Raw genomic sequence first — 20,620 nt, forward strand, 5'->3', positions numbered from 1 at the left:
AAGCAACTCTTAGTCACCTTCCTAAGGGATGGTGGAGGCTTTTTCCCCTACCTCATTTCCTTTTGTCTGAAAACCAAAGGTGCAATATGACACACGTAAATGAAAACCGGCTCTTATGCAAAAACCTCACACCCATTAGCTTCCATACATTGCAGAAACAAGACCTGGAGCTGATAATCTTCACGGAGCACAATTACAAAGAAATTATAGCTAACGTTCTCATTCCTCTGTTGCAGTACCGCACCTCTTCTAGACACTTCAATCAAGGGTACAGATAAGCTGTAGAAGAAGGAATAGAAAATGTGTGTGCTTTTGTGTGTGCAGTTACTTTTCTCTAAACTGTTTCTGGTCACCATTTTTACCAAAAAAAAGGCAGATTCTAAAATTTTTTTACAGAAGTGCAAATGCTCATACTAAGCAAAGCATCAGCCAAAGTGGGGGAGAGGCTTGTGACTATCTTTTGCCTATTGCTGTAGTTTATGTAATTCTGATTTCAGTTAAGCAGTTCCTGTTCCATCAAAAAGTTTCAATACGATGAAGGTGAGAAAGGAAGCTCACAGCAAACCTTTCCCTTGCATGATGTGATAAAATAAATGTGCTTATTTAATTAAAAAAAAAAAAGGAAAGAAAATGTAGGCATTAAATTAAACCTTTGCAAATAAAATTTGCAAGGATGGAATACTGCAGGTAAGATGATCAAACTGTCTTAACTTGTTCTCCTTGTAACACCAGCTTTTCATACTGATTCCTCTGTGCGTATAAGAAAAGTATGTAATGAGACTGCTAGAAGTGATTTGGTTTGTGTCTAGTTTCTGTCACGGTTCTTGTACAACACTTATTGACACAGTCTGAGTGGCTGTGATTTCATGCTTGTACAGGTCTCTAATAGGAAGCACCATGCTTTGTCATCCCATTAATCTCAAGTCCTTTCATAAGCACTACTTTTAATCATTTGGGAGGACTTTCAATACAAATGTATGTGTGCCTAATAATGCTTGCATAATGGATTAGAAAATTTAATCACTGAGCTTCCTAGAGGTGTGCTGAACACATACATCACTCAGCTTCCTAGAGGTGTGCTGAACACATGCAGATCCTCATTAGATAAAAAAAAAACCCCCAACATAAAACGTACAGGATCAGTCCATTAAATTCCAATAATCTGCTAGTAATGCCCAGCTGGCTGGTGATTTGAATAAAGTTGCTCAGAAATCTGAATGGGTTTTGCACCAGAAAATGACAGTTCTGAACCGGGGGGGGGCTAAAATCTCCTAAAACATGAAATTATTTTAGTTTGTTGAAATGTTTCATGATTTTTCAAGGTGAAATGTTTGAATCTCAATTGATTTTGTTAAGATGCATACTCTATTAAATGTAAAGCCCAGAAATCAGTAAAACATTTCAAATGGAAAAGTGATACATTGTGTTTTAGGGAGCACAGAAACGTTGTTTTTCAAATTTCTCCCTCCTTTCATTTTTTTGAAGTAGAACACTGCAATAAAAACAAACACATATGCAAAAATCATAATGCAACAGCACTTCTCAGGGAAAAATATTCCTTCAGAAGAATTCTTAGCATCTTCATACTTAAATGTCTTCCTTCTAATGATCATCCCCATCTTTTTTTTTTTTTTTTTTTTATTATGGAGGCAATAGTGCATGGAATTCAGGGTCTTTGCATGGAGACAATAGGTAGATGTGTCTATTAGGCTATTATTGTCATCGGTTTTAGATTACTGCTGCAAGTTTACCATCTCATAGATGATCTTTATCAGATCATCAATCAGGTTATTGCTGTTACTGCATTTCCATGAGCCCCCAGGTGGGAATAATTTGGTCTCTCAGCATGCTCTACTCAGTCACAAGACCTGCAGATATGAACGTTCACAACTTACAACAGACATGCTCTTTAGACAAGTAATGGGGGTGGGAAATTTTCCAGTTTCAGAAATCATGGAAGGGTGGAGCTCTGACTCAATGTAGTAAAACACCTGTTGCAACTTCTGACACTCTTCAAGGCTGTAAATTTGTTTCAGGAGGCACTGGCAACTGTGGAGTCTAATATTCAGGTGCCATTCACAGCACCTGCTTTTAATGCAGCAGCGATCGCAATGGCTTCAACCTCTGCCTTTCCTCAGGTAAGTGGAAAACAGAACAAGCCTGGCAGGAGCCTCTGAGTATTTGATTTAGATTTTTCACCAGACTATAAGCAGGTCAAGTCCACTGATACCTGTAGGACAGAAATCTCCAAGAAAACAAGATTGTCCTTCCTTGACTATTTGCAGCTACGAGGACCTGGAGTCAATATCTTTCCATATAGCAGAGAAACAGCTGATGTTTTCCTGGCACATTTGTTTTATCCACCACAAACAATGAAGAGGTGTGAACTGCTTGCTCCACATTGCAATTCCACATTGAGGAGTTGAAATAAGTAGAAAAATTGGTCTTTACTCTCTTTTTCATCCCTTATTCTCTCTCCCTCAACAGCATTCAAGCAGCAAATCAAGCCCCTTGGAAAATGAAGAAAGAAAATGGATGATGCATTACGTAGCCCCAAGCGACGTTGATGTTAAGGTACCAACTTCAGCAAACTAAAAATAGGTGGGACTAAACCAATATTTTTTTGAGAAGGGTAGGATTTTTTTTTCAAATCTGATTATTAAAGATTCATATGCTTATTTAGAAATAGGAATATTTCACAAAAGAAAATTTTCTTTAGGTGAAACATCTGCATTCCATTATTTTTTTATTCCATTCCTTTATTTACATAAATTGTGTTATTTTCATGGTTTTATTCCTTAGAGAAATTCCTTAGGGAAAATGTTGTCAATTTACTGTTAAAATGGGCCTTCTTTTAATACTGTCTATCACTATTGACATTAATGGAGTTTTAGCCCAGCATGAAAGGAGAACGTTGCCAGTGTTGGAAAGTCAGAGTATGGTTGTTGGTGATCCTTTGGGTTTTGGTAATTAATGCCGATTTCCAGAACAAATGCCCACTTTGATCACTGTGCAACTCTTCACAAGAAAAGCACAACAACTCTAGCAACCTTTGCAGGGCCTGTGACAGAGATATATTTGCATCAAACACATACCAGCTGTATCAGTGATGATTTTTGTCTCCACTCTCAGTTAGCTTGCAGATGACTATGCATTGTGTCAAGCTGCCTCAAAGTAAAAGCAGGGCAGCTCCAAACAAAAAGCTAACTTACTTTTGATGTTATCTTAAATGGTGTTTGATTCAAGTATCTATAGCTCATAGGAAACCTGTATGTTTAATTTCTTTTTTGTGCAACCAGACTTCCAAATCAATAGAAAACTACAAACATTTTTTTGCTTATGTATGTCGCAACTTTATCAAACTGATTGATCAAAGTGATTTCTTGTTAGTAGCAATCTGGCAGCTCTTCAGATAGTTTGTCACCCTTTTTGTACACTAATTTCTATCAGTGGGGTGTGAAATGATGTAAATGGTGAAGTAGCATAACAAAAACTGACATGCTGTTTAGGTGTTCATAATTTGCTCTGTGTGTGTGCTAAAGCTCAGCAAGGGAATGTACTAAAGCAGGAAAAGCAACTATTAAACAGTGCAATGACCGGATCTCTGTAGCATTTTTGTAATGATTTACTGTATTTATACTGAAGTTGTGTTCTGGTTTAGAATATCCATGGCTAAAAGCATCCAATCCTTCTTCACCGCTAAGGTAGTTACATGTATATAAAGCTTGTTAGAATCCAGCACATGTTTTTGAATGTATGTAAAGTAACATAAAATGATCCTGTGGCCATAAACCTGTGCATATAGGGGCTATGGGACCCTTTCCACAGCTTTAATTCATTGTTCTTGTCATAATTTCTCCTTATCAAATGAACCTCTGAAAGTTCTGTTTGCTATCCATAGGTGTTTAACTACCAAGACGTTCTCAGACACTCTTTGTTTGCCTCCTGCCTTTTGAATAGATTTTCTCTCCTCTGTAATCAAGCTTGGCAGAAAATTGGCATTAAAGGCACAGACTTGTGCAAGCTGGCCAATTCCTGCCTCTTACTGGCATTGGGTTTCCTGGGCAGCTTGCAGTAATTCGCTTGATTTTTTGCAAGCCATAGCTTGCCATCTGCAACAGAAGGATAATCCTTACAAGAACAAGTAAACAGGTGCAAAGCTTTCCTTAATGCTAATGCTCAAATATTTGCCGAAGTACTTGCTTCAGTTTGAGAGGACTTTGGGTAGCTGTGTGATAAACTGAATAGTTACTGGATTGGGTTTAGAAAAACATGCCCAGGGGCTGCACATGGAATTTAGCTGTGTTGCCTACCTACAGTGTAAAGCCAAGTATGCCCCACTGCTAAGTTTTCAGGAAAATGTAACAACTTTGTGAAACCTCTTTCATATTTTAAAATGGATAGGAGCATCAAGACAGCATCTCTTTAACTATTTCAGGGAGTCCTGAGTTGACAGTTTGCCTTCTAGCACCCTACACATGAATACAAGAAAGATGAAACATGCTAAAGGAAGATCATAAATAGCTGTGAGTAAGGTAGCCCATAATTACATTAAATCTAGAAAATTTATCACTGGATATTATTTTTTAGTGCATTGTCTTATAGAGAATAATTTGTTATTTCCAAAATTAAAAAAAACTAATGGTATTTTCCTTGGCAAATTATCAGCTTAAAAAATAGTTGTTGGCTCATCATCTGTGAATGCACTAAAAACTTATAAACAGTAATGCAAACAGCAAGAAACTAGGAAGCATAATCTCAGCTCAAGATTAGTAGTATTAACACAGGGCTGGGAGGCTCACCAAAGTATTCAGCTGGACACAAAATCTGAAACCAGAGAAGAACTAGGAGAATTTTAATCAGTTTTTGATTTATGCAAGTGATACACATAAAATGATGTACATTCCTTAACGGTTTGCTGCAAAGCTAGAAAAAGCCACAACGTTACCAAGGGCCCTGTCTCCCTTCCCTCTTAAAAAAAGTATCTGTGATTGAAGTGTGTCATGTAAGGTCACCTTTTTCAGGGGTAACAATGAGCCTTTAAGGAAGGCTGTTCAGTCTGACCATCACTCTGTCATTGCAGGGCTAAGTTCAGAGGTTCAGGGTACACAGATTTATCTTTATTAGAGGGGACTGCAAGAGGATTTGCTCATCTCTGTACTGCGGATTCTCAAATTTTGGTAATACTTTCCTTATTCTAGGTATCAGGAGTTACTCCTGGCTTAATATGGAATGCAAATTTTGTGCTGAAATTGGCTGTTTATGATAATTAGTCACTCATGGATAGTTGTTTACATTACCAACTCCCTGAACTAACCATTTTTTTAATGGAATACAAGTGATAATCAGCAGCAGCAACACACTTACTTACTTTTTAGTTTATTAGCGTTGTTCAATGTCTTATTGCAATGAAATGATGACTAGAGGGAAAAGTTGTTTAGGTGCATGACTTCCATTGATGGCACCAGGGACTTAAGCTTCGGTTATAAGAAGATGTTATTTTGCTCTTTGAATTTTCTGGAGTAGTTTTCATGTCTGGCATTTGGCCATCAGAAAAGTATTAGATGAAGTAATTTTTCATTAACTGCCTCCTCTAAGGAGGATAAGTCTCCTTTTCATTTGTCTCAGAGATTTGCTTTATAGTTAATAGTTCTCTTAATAGTTAGCAGTTCTCTTCAAAAGCATTGGTGTCTCAAATGATGATGTTGATCACTGAATATTGTTCCTCCTTTGATGCCCTAAGGAGAGGATGAAAATGTTTTCTAGAACAGATTGGGTTTTTTTCTGAAGGACTTTGATTTGCACAATATGGCCATCTGAGTGTTATACTGAGAGAAAGTGAGAGGGGTTCAGAGTACAGACTGGTTCTGAGTGCTGTGAAAACCCTTTCCTAGCTGGTAAAAATGTTGAGAATATGGAGATAAAACTAGCGTTTTCATTATTCCTTTGAATTTAAAGTAATCATTACTCTTGGGGGCAGGCTAATACCAGCAGGGATTTTGCTAGTAAACCATGCTGACCCAATGAATAGACCCAGGGAGCAAGGCTTAGGCTGAGGGAAGCTCAGCCATGGCTTGCCTGGCTGCATGTTCTCTGCTACCAAACACACTTACTGAATGCATCTCTCAGGTTCACATCACTAGCTCTTTCCTCTGTTCTTAATTCCTTGAGTGTCTTTTTCCATTCTCTCTCTTGTGGTCTTTGTTCCATGACTGAATGCTGGGTGTGCTCTGGCTGACATAGCCTGTATCTCACAGGACTCAGTTTTCTCAGGCAATACAGTGAGATTTTTCTCCTGGTACACAGAGTTCCCCTGCACAGCTCACTGGCTTTTCTCTTACACAGCCCCTACTCAGAGCTCTCCTCGTGGAGGTGAGAAATAATTCTTGCTTCTCATTCAATCAAATTTCTAATCTGTACATTATGGCTGATAGGGTACTCTCCCCTATTGTTCCCTTGGCAAGCTCTTCAAATTTAACTAAACTCCTCTTTACACCAAGACATCTTCCTGTGGCACCAAATATCCCCATCCACTTTCTCACCATGATTCCACATGAAATTAGGTGTTTGAACCCTTGCATAACCTTTGACACTATCTAATCTGTGTAGCATCTTGCTGTTCTTCATGGAAACACTGGGTATGTTCTATTGTTTCAGGGTTTGGGGTTTTTTTCCTTCCTAATACAGCCCTCCCATACTCTAGGTCTCTTATCAGTTTGTCTTCATTTGCATGCAAAGTATGAGGTTCTTGTGATACATTCTTCACATAACCTGTACTCTAGTCTGCTGCAATGGCACTCGGGAATGAGCGCACAGCCAGTGGCTTGGTGTAAACGTGTCTTTGCAGAACCCACGCTTGTTTCTCTTTCTGTCACTCTACCTCTTAAAAAGTCATGGTAGTTCATGCACATCTCTGACAATCTTTAAAAATACATGTTCCAAAGTGCTGGCTGAAGGACTGATGCCATTAAAGAAGGCAAAGAGAGCACCAACACTAAATGTGATTCCTTTAACTCTTTCCTTTATTTCCCCTGAGATATCTCTGCTGAAGTTTTTATGTTTCTCTAATTTAAGTACTATTTTTGACAAAGGTATACAAACAAATGAACACACCCAATGAGTGTTTGTTCTTTAAGAACAAAACAGGTTGAGGTAAGAAGACATGGAGTTATTCCTTGGCGATGAAAAAGGAATGGTCTAACAATAATGGTTGAAACAATAGTGTGGAGCTGGCTCAGCCCAGATTCTGATAATGCTGAGATCTTAGCTTCCCTGAACAAACAGCCCTATAAAATATCCTGTGCCCTACATATGACTTTAAGCAACAGTGATTAACTTCCTATTTAGTTTTGGAATACACCCACCCAGAAGCCAAGATCTTCTACCCCTTATAGCCTGATAAAGAGAATGCGTTTGTTCAGCACTTAATAGCCCTCTTGTTATGGGTGTGCTGCTTCTTTACCTCACAGCAAAAAGTATTAGCATTTTAACTAGTCCACTTACTGAAAATATTCTGACATGATTCCTGATTATAAGCTTGAGCTCATGGGAAAAGCTTTATGGTTAACTGGTTAACTTTTATTTTAATATGCCTTTAAATTACCCAGCATTTTCTGAAAAATTCATTCTTGCCATTTCATTGGATAATTTCATAGCTTGAGAATTACTGCAATTTTTTTGCAAATTCCTTTTATGACCTTCATGTCTGTCTTCCTCATAGAGATGGAAATGGTTTGGGAGGTTAAGCTAGATTTTGTCATGATGAATTCCCCGTGGTTCAATGCTTTACACACTTCAGCTGATGTACTGTCTTGTCTCACTGATTTCTTATACTTTGACCTTTTCAGCAGTCTTTGACTTTTGTCACAGTAGCAGCACCTGTGAACGTGCTTTCTCTTATTTCACTCCAGAGTTTCTCCCTGTTATTTTAATTGATGTTTCTCAGAAAATAGATAACATTGCCTAATTATTTCATCATCTTCATCATCCATTTTCACTTCAGATAATATTTTCAAACTTTTAGTCATTACCTTTCACAACAGCTTCTTACTTTGGCCACCTTTTGTTGTTGTTATTGTTGTTTTGTGAGGTGACTTTAGTAAGAATTACTGATCTATTTGCCTTCTGCCATTATCTCAACTCCTCCCTGAACTCTTCCTGAATATGAGTGACTACCATCAGGCCTCCACATCACTGAAGTGGCCCCTATTGCTTGACCCTGATACATACTATGCCTTCAGTATTATTTGGCTGAATATCTTTCTGCAAATCTACAAGTGTCATCATAATTAGTTTGGTCATTTTATAATTTCCACAGACCCTTGCTATTAGAACTGCAAACTAACACTTCCCTACTCCCAAATCTACCTCATTTTAATGCTATAACATTTTGGTTTTATTGATGCTTTACTCAGAAGTCCTTCAAAAAATAATTATTATTCCATAACCTTACTCTTTCAAGGTTGCTTTTTAATATATATGTTATACTGTTTATATCTTCCCCTGTCATTGGAGGTAGCCAGTACAGAATCTGCTGATAACATCTTTGTATGCAGTCAGCCCTCAGGTTTTGACAGACTTTGAAAGAGTATTTTCTTTCTTGTGCAGACCCTTCTCCTCTGGCATTCACTGCAGTCTTGCTGTGTTACCCCAACTAACTAATGAGACCTGTTCCTATTATAATCACACATCAGCTTGGGAATTATTACTCAATATAGTCTGAAATTTCTGAAATTCTTCCCTTTCTTCTGCTTCTATTCCTAAACTATGATACAGGTAGCCATTCGCGGTGCTGATTCACCCTTTTCATTCAGTCTGTTGTGTACAACCATGGTGCAACTCTCTTTCCTTTCTGTAAATTTCAGCTATTTTGACAAATCTTCCACAAATGTTCCCACAGTCAGGGAATCCAGACAGCTATCTATGCTGCAGCCATAGCAAACTTTGCCCATTTTCTGCATCTTTCTGCTGGTACCCTGGTTGCTCTAGCTGCTGTTGCTGGACATGATGGACATGTTCTCTGAAGATGTAAAAATCCCTAAAGCACATGTGATTGTCAAAACTTTTACAGACCTGTGAAAGCCTAGCATCTTCAACAAGGAATTGGAGATAGCCTTCTTTGAGATGGATTGTAGTCAAAACCATGTACTTTGTTATACTACTCCATGTCTATCAATCAGCTAACCACATTGGGTAAGGAAAACTTCTGTTCCCACAAAGCAAGCTAGGAATGTTTGTCCAAAGCTCTGTATTGCCCTGGTGGCCTGAGACATTCCCTAAGGTGCTAATACTAATCCTTAGACACCCTTCCATCATGAAAATGATTCTTTTAAAAACAAGTGAGAAAACCTAAAAAGAGCCTTCTTTTTTTTTTCAACCAAAATTGGAGCATTTCTGATTTGTGAATCACTGAATTTTGTGTTATCATATTGGATGCTGATGACTACATGTATGATTTAATGTAGCTGGCTAACTGAACTTTCTCAGCTTATTTACCTCCTGTCTCCACTTTCCTATTCATCCTCTCCTTCCATGCTTTCTGTTTGTATGCTTCGGTGACTGCAGACTTTAGGGGCTGATTAGGTTTGTGGAAAAAGTGCATTTTGTTGCCTATTGTATTTTTGCTGTGATGCCAACTGGAAGAGATGGCTTCAGCAGAACCTGGGTTCCTTTCAGTGTTTGGTTGTCATTACAATAAATACACATATCCCAAACTTTAAAGCACATCTCCTTTGTTATTTTTTTCAGCAGGAGGAAATGTCACCTTACTCCCTGCTCACTGTAAGAATCATAAAGTTGAGAAATGCTCATCAGGCAGATTTTTGTAAGTACCAGATTTTCTTACTGACATTATAGAGTTCTAAAATTACTGGATCAGCCCCTGCTTGTGCTAGCCACTGCACAAATGCAAAACACACAAATCATAGGAGCTAAGAAATCACAATCAAAGCCAATTTCTGCCACAGAGTATCTATTTACAATCTCAAAGGTTCTCTGTTGTTTGGGGTTTAAGAATTCAGCAACAGGTCAATGCCAGGTAGGGAAGTGACTAAATCTTTAAGACTTTCATCAGTCAGCAAAGCACAGACAAGTTGGCTATTTCAGAGGTGTGAAAATATCCTAACACCAGTTTTAATACCAAGGTGTTCATATCCCATGTCTATAACAAATACATAGAATACAAGGCTGAAATCTTTACACATCAATTGCTCATAATTCTTTGCTCTGAAGAGCCCCACTGCATCTCAGAAGTTCAGTGAGATGTATAGTGTACATATCCTGAGCCAGCCATGTTGTTATGGATGTTTCTGACTCTTGCCCCTCACTGAAAGATGTGTAACCAAAACCTTTTGGGGACTGTAGTACATGGTATGTTAGAGCTTACATGCGAAGTGTTCTGAAAATGTGTGGCATTTGGCCAGCCCTTACCTGGTGCTCCACTTCTACAGAGGTTTTTCTCTGGAGAATTTTCTCCTGCCATTCCTACATGTGCCTCATGAACTTGGCAGGTCAGTAATAACCACAGTTTTGCATATCCCTTTACTATACTGTTCTTCCTCTCTTTGCTGTGCATTTTCTTTCCTTTTTGGGACATTGTGCTGCAGTTCACTAATACCACAGCCTCTCCACTGCCCAACATTTCACATAACATGTTACCCCTCTCCTCTGTCTTCCCACTTTTTAGTATTTTTAGTACAACTAGAGGATCCATCAAAGTGAAAAGTCATTTACAATTGCTGTTTGCACAGATCAAGAGGCAATCCTTTAGCTATGGTACTCCAAAATGTGGTGGCTTAGGTGTAGTTATCAAAGCTGTCAGAGGAAATGTCTGTACACTGCATGTCAAGGACTCTCAGATTGTCTTGATACACTCCCTGAAGTTAGAAACTCAGACAATGACAGGCACAACTTTTCCAAAGATATAAGATGAGGTGCCCCACGCTGCTAGTGAAGCAGCAGCTCCACTCCAGATTACTTTGGCCTGGAAACCCTAACAGGTTTTGCTTCAGAATGCTACTTTGGACTAGAATCCTTGCTAGCGGGCAAGCAGCTCTAAAGGTCCATCTTTCTGTGAGCCAGTAAGTCATTAGACAGACTTTGAGGAAGGCTAAGGACATGGCAGGATATCTTCTTGTTTTCTCCACGTAAGCATTACTTGATTTCCACTGGATAATTCAGAGATGGCAACTTTTTCACCCCAAATGCTACCATTTGTTTTTATCTTCATCTTCTGAGGGAACAATATTCTACAAAGAAAATTCCTCAATCACCTTTTTGTATTCCAATCACTTTGGTGCTTCAAGAACATAGATGTCACCATTGTTAATTTTCCAACCAAACGGAGAGAAGTGTTTAGTTCACATGTTCTGTAATACTGGGTTGCAGACAATAGAAGAAATATCATAGCATAGCAAAGAAGGTCAAATTAATTTCTATTCTTTTTCACAGCTGTGAAACACTGCACATATGTGCAAGACCTTACCTTCATTCCTTTGAAGTGCTGATTTAATTTCTTTTAGCATCACCTTTGATCTAGAATGGAAATTGAATGACAAGATAAGAATCATGATTCACCGGCTTAGGCAAAGGGATTGCACAAAGTAAAATGATGCTGCGTTCTCAGAAAATAGTGTTACTGTTATGATCTTGTCCTCCATCCTGAGGACAGTGGGATTTCAGAAGAATTCTTCCATAATGAGATGCAGACATTTGGAAAATTCCCATTGTCACCAAAATGTACATTTCTGGAGTAGGGACCAAGATATGTGGGCTCAGTTTTTAGCTCTGCCAACAGACTTGTGTAAGTTTAGGCAAGTCACCCAAACACTCTGTGCCTCTGTTGCCCTATCTATAAAACATGGATAACAGAATATCTTCTTCCACACATTTTCTCTCTCGTCTATTTAGATGATGTGCTTATTTTGAAAGGGGTTGTCTCTTACTATGTGTAGAGGGATCCTAATTTAAGAAGCGAGGTAAGTTCTGGAAACAGTGAGAAGTATCTTCAGATTCTTTTGTTAGTTACCGGTAAACAAGATTTGGGGACCAGTAGGTGAAGAAAAGGATGTCTTTCTCTCTGTTGGTAATTCCCCAGGTACATTGTGACTTTGGGCCTGTTTCTTAAGGATGTCATACCATAATGGAGCACAGTAAACCACCATACCATTGAACAAGGAAGATAAACTATTAAATAGCTCTGATGACTGAGCAGCAACCTGCCTGTGCTCTCAAAGAAGCTGGTCTCCCAGGAAAAATAGTGTGATACGAAGTGATTTAAATACTTCATTACTATGCAAAAAGGTATCTTGTAATTTTTAAGTGCTTGATTTTGTACTGATACCAATGTCCTTTTAGCTTAATGTTTTGGTTTTGACACTTGAAAGTATTTGAAGTATCAGAAAACTAGAATAGTTACACATGCTAACGTGTGCTGATGACAATTAGAAAATTATGTTTACCTAGCCTTGTCTCAGCAATATGATCTTTTCCCCTGAAAATGGATTGTAAGCAGCTGATACAGGTGCTATCTGACTAAGATATCAGTGGAAGGTTGACAATTTTTGTGATAACATATTTCAGATTTCCCTAGATTTTCATCTTCCAAGTATCAAATCCAGGAACAAGCCACCTTTCCAACCAAGTGCAGCAGCTTCTATGACTTGCTTTTTGTGCCCGCATGCTGGCTTCCCATCTTTTCTAAGCATGCGGTTATCTGCTCGCTTGAGTTTCTGTTCACCTCCACTTGGCTAAAACATGCTCCATTTCCCTCATTTTCAATCCATTTGTTGCAAGTGCAGTCACACCACGTCCTTTGGCCATTAGACTCCTTATTTTTTTTCCCTGACTTACTTGCCAAATCCTGGCTTCAGTGAATGGCGCTTTCTATATGCTTCCACTGACATTCCTCGCTATTGAGTGCACCCAGCTTCTCTTGGCTGTTTTTTAAACATGTACCTCAAGACCTGTGGGATGTGTGTTTTGCAAGACTGGGATGGAGTCCCAGCTTATCCTGAAATCTGATGTTACACCTTTGCCTGTAGACAACACTTGCTGGTGGAGCTTGCCAATAATTGCATAAGTTTTCACACAAAGAAAAAAATTAAAACAAAAAGAAAGCACCCTGCTCCTCCTCAATGGATCAATTAGCCCTTTTCATATACTTACAGTCGCTCCACCACTTTTGCGGGCTCCTCTATACTTAGATAATTTTCAACTCTGACATCTGCTTCATACTTCATACAACTGGTTTCTGTCTTATCGTATGCAAATGCTCTTGGCAGACCTGAGCTAATTAGTTTTCACTGTGTTTCTAACTGAACCTTATGCCAATTCGTAATCATGGGTCAGACTCAAACACACATTTCTGGCACTCCCTGATCTCACTGTGGGCACTAGAGAGGCGGGTGCCCAGATAAAATCACTTACACTCATCCTGCTGCTCTGCAGGCGCTGGGTGTCATCACTAGGCTCCAACACCTGTATGCAGTTAGGCTGGGGAGGTGGTGGGCATGCTAGAAAGGAAGCAATTCTGGTGAAGTTTATGGGGCTTTTACAGTCTGGCACCTGCTTTGTGGTGGTGTTCCCCTCCTCAGTCGGAGACTGCAGACAGGTTTGGGTAAAAGAATGACTTTTTTGGTCATTGGTGTGTTCATTTGCTCCTCTTCAGCTGGAGATTAGTGCCAGATGCTTTTACAAAAGCTTATGTTTCCTGACTCTGTTAATGGTGTCAATTGTCTTAGAGAATTCCCTATGTGTAGAAGGAATTTCTGGCCAGGATGAGGTGGCGGGGGAAATGGTGTATTAGCTCCTTTCCTCGCTTCTAGCACCCTTTCCAGTGATTCTGTTTCCCAAAAGGATGAGAAAGGAGCCAGGTGATGGGAGAGGAGGACCATGGTGGCACAGGCTTTCCAACATCTTCCAGGTGCACTGCTTAAATAAATGAGTTATTGGGTGGCTACACAGAGCTGCACCAAGCTCCCAGCCTGGCCCACCTTTACCATCATTAGCGTTTACTTGCTGTTTGATTGCAGCCCCTAAAGCCCACAGCCAGCGCTGACACCCTTACCCCAATCCCACAGACAAACAGATGATCAGTGAGGGGATCTGCCTCATCTGGCACACCTGAAGCCCAAGCACAGAGGGGAATTGCCCTGAGGCACCGAGAGTGGAAGCAGACCTCTCCCAGGTCCTCAGGCAATGCCGGTGACACAGACCCACAGCGATGTGGCCGTCCCTGCTACAATTTAGTACAATATGGAAGAGCGAAACTCTCTTGGACTCCACTGGGTCTTGCATAACCCTGAAGACCTGAGTAAAGAGGTCTCTGTGACAAGAGTGCTCTCTGAAACCATGGCAGCCTACACAGGTACCAGTTGATCCCACATATCAAGAGCTGACCTTTGCTACTGGAGAGCATTTGGGCTTGTTAATGCATCAGGGGTGAAGAGGGCAGGTGTCAGGTCTGGCTTGACCTGGGTGTTTGCAACACTCTACCTGGACTGCAGAGGTGAATTTGAGCTGTATGTCCCAGTGAGAAAGTACTTGGAGTGAATTTCAGGCTGACAGGTGCTTTCATCCCAGAGACAGTAACTTCTCTGATAGGTGTTGTCCTGCCAGTTCAAGAGGCTGTGGGTAGGGGGATCCCTGGGTTGCAGCTGCCAGAGCTGCAGCAGGACAAGGCAAAACCTTAGGGGGGTTGAAACGTGACTGTGCTTACCAGGTATATTCTCTAACTATAGAAATCGGGTGCATGTGGAAGCTGTCTTAGCTGTGGAAGGAAACCTGTTGGTCTTAGCTGGGAGGTCAGAACAATAATGCCTCTCCCTTTGCCCTTCCTTTTGTTGTTGGATTTTCCTTTTGGTTTTCATCTTTGCATGAAGAGAGAACTTGCATATTTATCAAAGAGGAGCTCAGAGACTTTCTCCTCTCCCAGCTTATGAAATTATTTTGTGAAAACTCTTAATTTATCCATTTAAAGAAGTAAGTCAGTTCTGGGGTGATACACCTGGAGTTTTTGCAAATCAGAGCATTTCTCCAGAGACATCAGGGGTTATTTTTGCTATGGAAAATAAATTCAAGCAAATTAGTGAAAATACGCTTAGTGCAGGTGATACTCACAGCCCTGCCCCAAGGATGCAAGTGGTGCTGGTGGTGCAGGAGGTAGAGGTGACCTAGGGTGTGAAAGCTTTGCTCTGTGACTGCAGCAGGTACTGCACCCAATGAATCTGTGCTCCAGGGAGCAAATCCTACTTTGCCACAAAACTTAAATGGCTGGACTGGGTGGAGGGGTCATTCACACAGGGACTCCGTCCATTCCTGGTAAAGGACATCACTGATTAAGCACAGTAGATCTATGAGCTTTTGTTATTTCCACAAGCGAGCTACAGAGAGTAATATTACGCTTACAGATGAGTGTTGCATGTGGATTCTTGTAGAGGACCGAGTTCAGTTCAAATCAGCTCTCAGACAGGCAGCAGTTGGAGGTAACTTCTTAATATTGTTTGCATCATACTATGCTGGTGAGGGAAAATGTCCCTGGAGACCATGTCTATTGATTGAGAAATGGGAGTGGCTCTCCTCCTCCTTTTAGGTGAACTGTAGTAAACTAGGATTCAAGGAGAACCTGTCTGTGCAGGTGGAGAGGAATTCACTAGGAGAAAATTATTTCTTTTTTTTGGTGTTATGAAATGCAGTAACAAGACAGATGAGTTTTATAGTTTATGTTCATTGTTCTTACAAGACTAGTTTTTCTTGTATGCTTGGTTTTTCAGTGCTGTAATTTTCTTCTTTCTTGTGATGGAGATGAATGCTTTTAGAACGTGATGGTTCATTTCAGGATCATGTCACAGGACTGTACTCTCACAGAGCAGCAAATAGCTGGCTGCAGTTCTGAACTTTTGTGTTCAGTCCTAAATTTTTAGCCTATCTTTAGCTTGAAGACAGAGATAAGAAACAGTCCCACCAACGCACAAATGCAATTGAATCTAAAGTTAAAAATTGGAAAAGGATAGCAGGGTCACTTAGTGCTTACTTCCAAAGAGACTGTGAGTTCAGATGTCTCAGCATCCACATGGGGTGACTTTATGTCATCAGGGAATGAAGTTGCAACACGTGCACTGAAGTAAGGGCCTGGCATGGCATGAAATTGCTAATGATGCCCCGCTATTGCATTAAAATTGGAGCATGAAGAAAATGCAAATACCATTTCTCCCAGGTAGCAATGAATAAACTGGAAGATTTTCAGTAGGTCTCTTGTACGCTTTTTTCAGGGATGAGAGGGAGCAAAAAAAGCTGGTTAGTTATTCCAAGTGCTCCCATGTAATGAGGGTATCATAGTCTTCATAGTATTCAGCAGACATCCAAATACCTGTTACTTTTTATTTGTCCCACTGTTCACCTCACAGCTTAGCCTGGCTTCAAGTGAACTGCTACTTCTACAGAAATACATAAGCTCAGTTAGAGTCACAGCATGAGGAATAGCTGATACTGTCTGTACAATTCAAGGAAAATAGAGAAAATCACAGGAATTTTATGGGAAACAATAACCTCAGCCCATCAGTGGGGACTGTAGATGAACTGTGGCAAAACCACATATGGTATAGTCCCCTTTCTCCATGGGAGGAAGATGTGCTTTGTCCTAGTGGTTTCACCTCACCTCATCTTCAAGGTCAAATTTGCACTCAGTAGTTACTAACAATTATATGTAATTTGTCTGTGACCAGCTAGCCTTGATATTGCAGAATCACATAGAGTGGCTGAGGTGTGAAGACACCTCTGGAGATCATCCAGTCCAGTCCTCTGCTCAAAGCAGGGTCAGCTACAGCAGGTTGCTCAGAGCCATGTCCAGTTGGGTTTTGAACATCTCCAAGGATAGAGACTTCACAACCTCCTTTGGGCAACCTATGCTAGTGTTTGACCACCCTCATGTTAAAAAAAAAAAAATTCTTCATGTTTAAATGGGATTTCCTGTGTTTTGGTTTGCGTCTATTGCCTCTTACCTTTCACTGGGCACTACCAAGAAGAGTCGGACACTGACTTCTTTGTTTCCCTCTCCCGTGCCCCCAATCAGGTATTGATATACTTTGATAGATCCCCCTGAGCACTCTCTACTCCAGGGTGAAAAGTCCCAGCTCTCTCAGTTTCTCCCCATATGGCAGATGCTCCAATGCCCCCATCTTCTTTATGGATTTTTGCTAGGATGACTCAAGTACATCCTTAACTCTCTTGTACTGGGAAACCCAGAAATGTGGCCTTGCCAGTGCTGAGTTGAGAGGAAGGATCACTCTCCACCTGCTGGCAACACTCCTCCTAATACAGCCCAGGAGGCTGTTGGCCTTGTTTCCCACAAGGGCACATTGCTGGCTCATGTTTAACCTGATGTCCACCAAAATGCACAGGTCTTTCTCTGCAGAGCTGCTTTTCCCGCTGGCCAGTCCCCAGCCTGTCCTGGTGCATGAGGTTATTCCTCCTCATGTGTAGGACTTTGCATTTCCCTTGCTGAACTTCACGAGGCTCATGTCAGCCCAGTTCTCTAGCCTGTCCAGGTCCCTCTGAATGGCAGAACAGACATCTGGTGTGTCAACCACTCCTCCAAGTTTTGTACCATCTGCCAACTTGCTCAAGGTGTGTTCTGTCCCACCACTCACATTGTTAATAAAAAGATGTTAAACAGCATTGGGCCCCAGTATCAGCCCCTGGGGTATACCACTAGTAACTGGCCTCCATCCTGGACTTTGTGCTGCTGATCACAATCCTTTGAGCATGGCAGTTCAGCCAGTTGTTAATCTACCTCACTGTCCATTTATCTAGCCTGTACTTCATCAGTTTGACAAAGAATTGTCAATAGCTTATTTTAAGTAAGTATTTGTGAAAGCAAAACACATATGGAAAAATAATTTTAGAAAGTAGCCTCATGAAAATGTTTTGTCAAAGAAAACACTCCAGCAAATCAGTAAATTCCAGATGAAACAGTAACAAAAGACATTCATTCATGCTTGACTCAGAGTTTTAGCACTGCCAGCTTTCTCAGTTCTATCACAAATCTCGTTTTATACACTGTGTAGTTGAGAGCTGGAATTTTAAAAAGGATAGAGCATTTTGGTTTTCATTAAGAATCAAAAAGGAAAAGAAAAGAACTGGCCTTTGCAACTACAGCAAAAATACAGAAATGTGTCGTTCCTGTACCCTGCGATGGCCGGAAGCCAAAAAGGAGAGAAATTATGTCTCAGATCAGTTTAACATTTCTGAATTATGTCCCATCTCAGCCACTTTGGTGATTTTGGGCACACTGGACTTGTGTTTTCATAACACTTGAGATTGACAGTGATAAGTGTGTTAATGAAAGGTGGGATGGTCTAGACTGCCTGAAGCCACATTTGATTCTTTGCTTTTGTACAGGCTTCCTATGTGCTCTTGAGAAACTATAGGTCAGAGCCAGCAATACCACTCATCCGGACAAGTACATCACAGCTCGGCTGGCTGTCAGACAGCACAGTGAGGGGAAATATTTCAGTTATCAAATAGATGGGTAATCCCAGCCCTCCTGTACGTTGTAAATTGAATATTACACTGGTAATCACCAAAGTCAACATATTATCCTGTCACTTCAATTATGTAAAAATCTGAGATGCTGAAATGTCGTCTGTGGAAATAATTTTAAAGATAGAAAGGCAACCTACATCCTTCATGAGGGAAAAGTCCCAGCAGTGTCAAGAAGTTCCTTCAGATTCAGCATGAAGAGTTACCTGGTACTATCCCTGCTCTACAGGCATCATCCTCTGGGGATGTCCCAGACACAGGGCCTCTGGATTTCAGGCAACACTTCATATTTAGGCAAGATTTCCCAAAGCAATGTATCTGATACCCTGAACAAAAACACCAGGATGAACTCTTTTAACCTTGAGGAACTGACTCAAACCTGTGCCGTGCTTACAGATAGTAAGTTTTGTCTCTCTGCTCATGAAGTAGTTACCTCTATTGACTGCCATGGGACCAGACTTCTCCCCTTCTCTTTTTTTTTTTCACCAAAGCCTGCGTTTATACAACAGGATGGATCAGCCCTTCCAGCTGCCGCTGGAAAAGTTCCTGTCCAAGGTCTGGGAATCTCTTTGGTGTTTGCTTGGTTCATGATCTATAGGAGATAATCCCTTATAGTAAGTGCAGGCTTACTCCCTTCATCCACAAGATCCAAATTCTTTCTGCCACTTCGTTTTTCCTGGGAAGAGATGTGGAGTAGGAAATAGCTTCCAGGTCTTTTAGGCATCAGCAAACACTGGGAAAAGGCTCCAGCTACCTATTGACCTCCTGAAAAAGCAACTGTACTGCTGGTAGGCCTCTCCCTTCCTACCCCACCTGAGGACGCAATGCTCTAGGTAGCTGGAATAATTAATTTTCCATCGTGAAGCATTAATAACCAGGTATGCCAGACATTTATTATCTCAATCAGACTCAGACCTGATTCTTTTAAGATTTCTCACAAAGCTAAATTGCCACAAAGACAATTTACACCCAATCTATCTCAGGGTCTGAAGCTCACTCTCTGCTGCATGGGTTGCAGTTTCTCCTCCCACCAAATTTGCAGAGAGCTGAAACAATGTTGATAAGAAGCAATATAAGACTCCTGGCTATACATGTTGTTCTATCCGCTGGCTAGGACTGTATTTTTTTTAAATGTGTAGGATTGTGCACAGTTATTTGCATACACTGCTTATTAAAAACAGTGTTGTGATGAGCAACAAATTAATTTTATCCAGCTGTGTGATTTCTATCCTTCTGGTTTGGCCAATGCATATCAGAAAGAACCGGCCATCTCTCATCCATGTTCAAGCTACAGAGCGTTTAAATGCCTCCACTTCTCATGACATGATTCCACTGCCAGATATTTTGTGCCTATATTTCTGTAGTAAGCCAATCTGATTGCTACGTGAGCCTCTGGTTGCCATCTGCTTCAGATGAAAAATTTCACACCAAAACCATCAAAGACTGCAGAAATCCTGTGTGGAATGAAACTTTCTACTTCCGGATACAGAGAAAAGTCAAGGTACACAAACCAAAAACTCTCTTCTTCATCTCATCTCTATGCACCTCCTTTCAGTTTAGCCCAGAACAGGATGTCATGTCTTCTAATGCCTATCTGAATTTACTTAAAATTCCCCTAGCAAGCTGGAGCAAAACAATTTTGGCTTTTGCTGGAATCCACTTCTCTCCTAACAGATAGTTATTATTTATATATCGGTAATCTGAGTCTGACCTCCTTGTAGAAGGCTGACTGGACCAATGACAGAGTGACAACACAGAGAAACTATGAAGTAAAAATATAAAGCAACACTGTAACAGAAAAACACATCTTTCCCTGAGAGGACATGAAATAATGGCATATCAATGCCAGGAAGCTGCTAAATCCTAGTATGATTAAGATCTTTACTCAGTTTGCTGCTGATAATTACACTACACTCAAATACCTATGAACAGGTGGCTGAAAGTGGAAAGCCCAAGGACATAGAAAGGTAGTTATTGATATGAAGTGACCTCTGTTGCCCCTGTTGATAAGGGACAATATAGGACTTCTGGCTATCCATATTGCTTCCTAAAAGATTGCATTTTTTTGTGAGAGCTACTTAAA

General features: G+C 40.5%; 1 protein-coding gene across 1 annotated transcript in view; it reads left to right on the forward strand.

Annotated features, from left to right (window-relative positions):
• Positions 1 to 2,017: 2,017 nt before the first annotated feature.
• LOC104319649 (cytosolic phospholipase A2 epsilon-like) overlaps positions 2,018 to 20,620 on the forward strand; it is a 38,700-nt gene continuing 20,097 nt past the window's right edge. The window contains exons 1-4 of the mRNA XM_069784391.1: positions 2,018 to 2,138; positions 2,488 to 2,574; positions 9,751 to 9,823; positions 19,902 to 20,038. Of these exons, the coding sequence (XP_069640492.1) occupies positions 2,112 to 2,138; positions 2,488 to 2,574; positions 9,751 to 9,823; positions 19,902 to 20,038 (324 nt within the window). The 5' untranslated portion in view covers positions 2,018 to 2,111. The remainder of the gene's footprint in view (positions 2,139 to 2,487; positions 2,575 to 9,750; positions 9,824 to 19,901; positions 20,039 to 20,620) is intronic.

Source organism: Haliaeetus albicilla, chromosome 5 (assembly GCF_947461875.1).
Source record: "Haliaeetus albicilla chromosome 5, bHalAlb1.1, whole genome shotgun sequence".
Classification (NCBI taxonomy): domain Eukaryota; kingdom Metazoa; phylum Chordata; class Aves; order Accipitriformes; family Accipitridae; genus Haliaeetus; species Haliaeetus albicilla.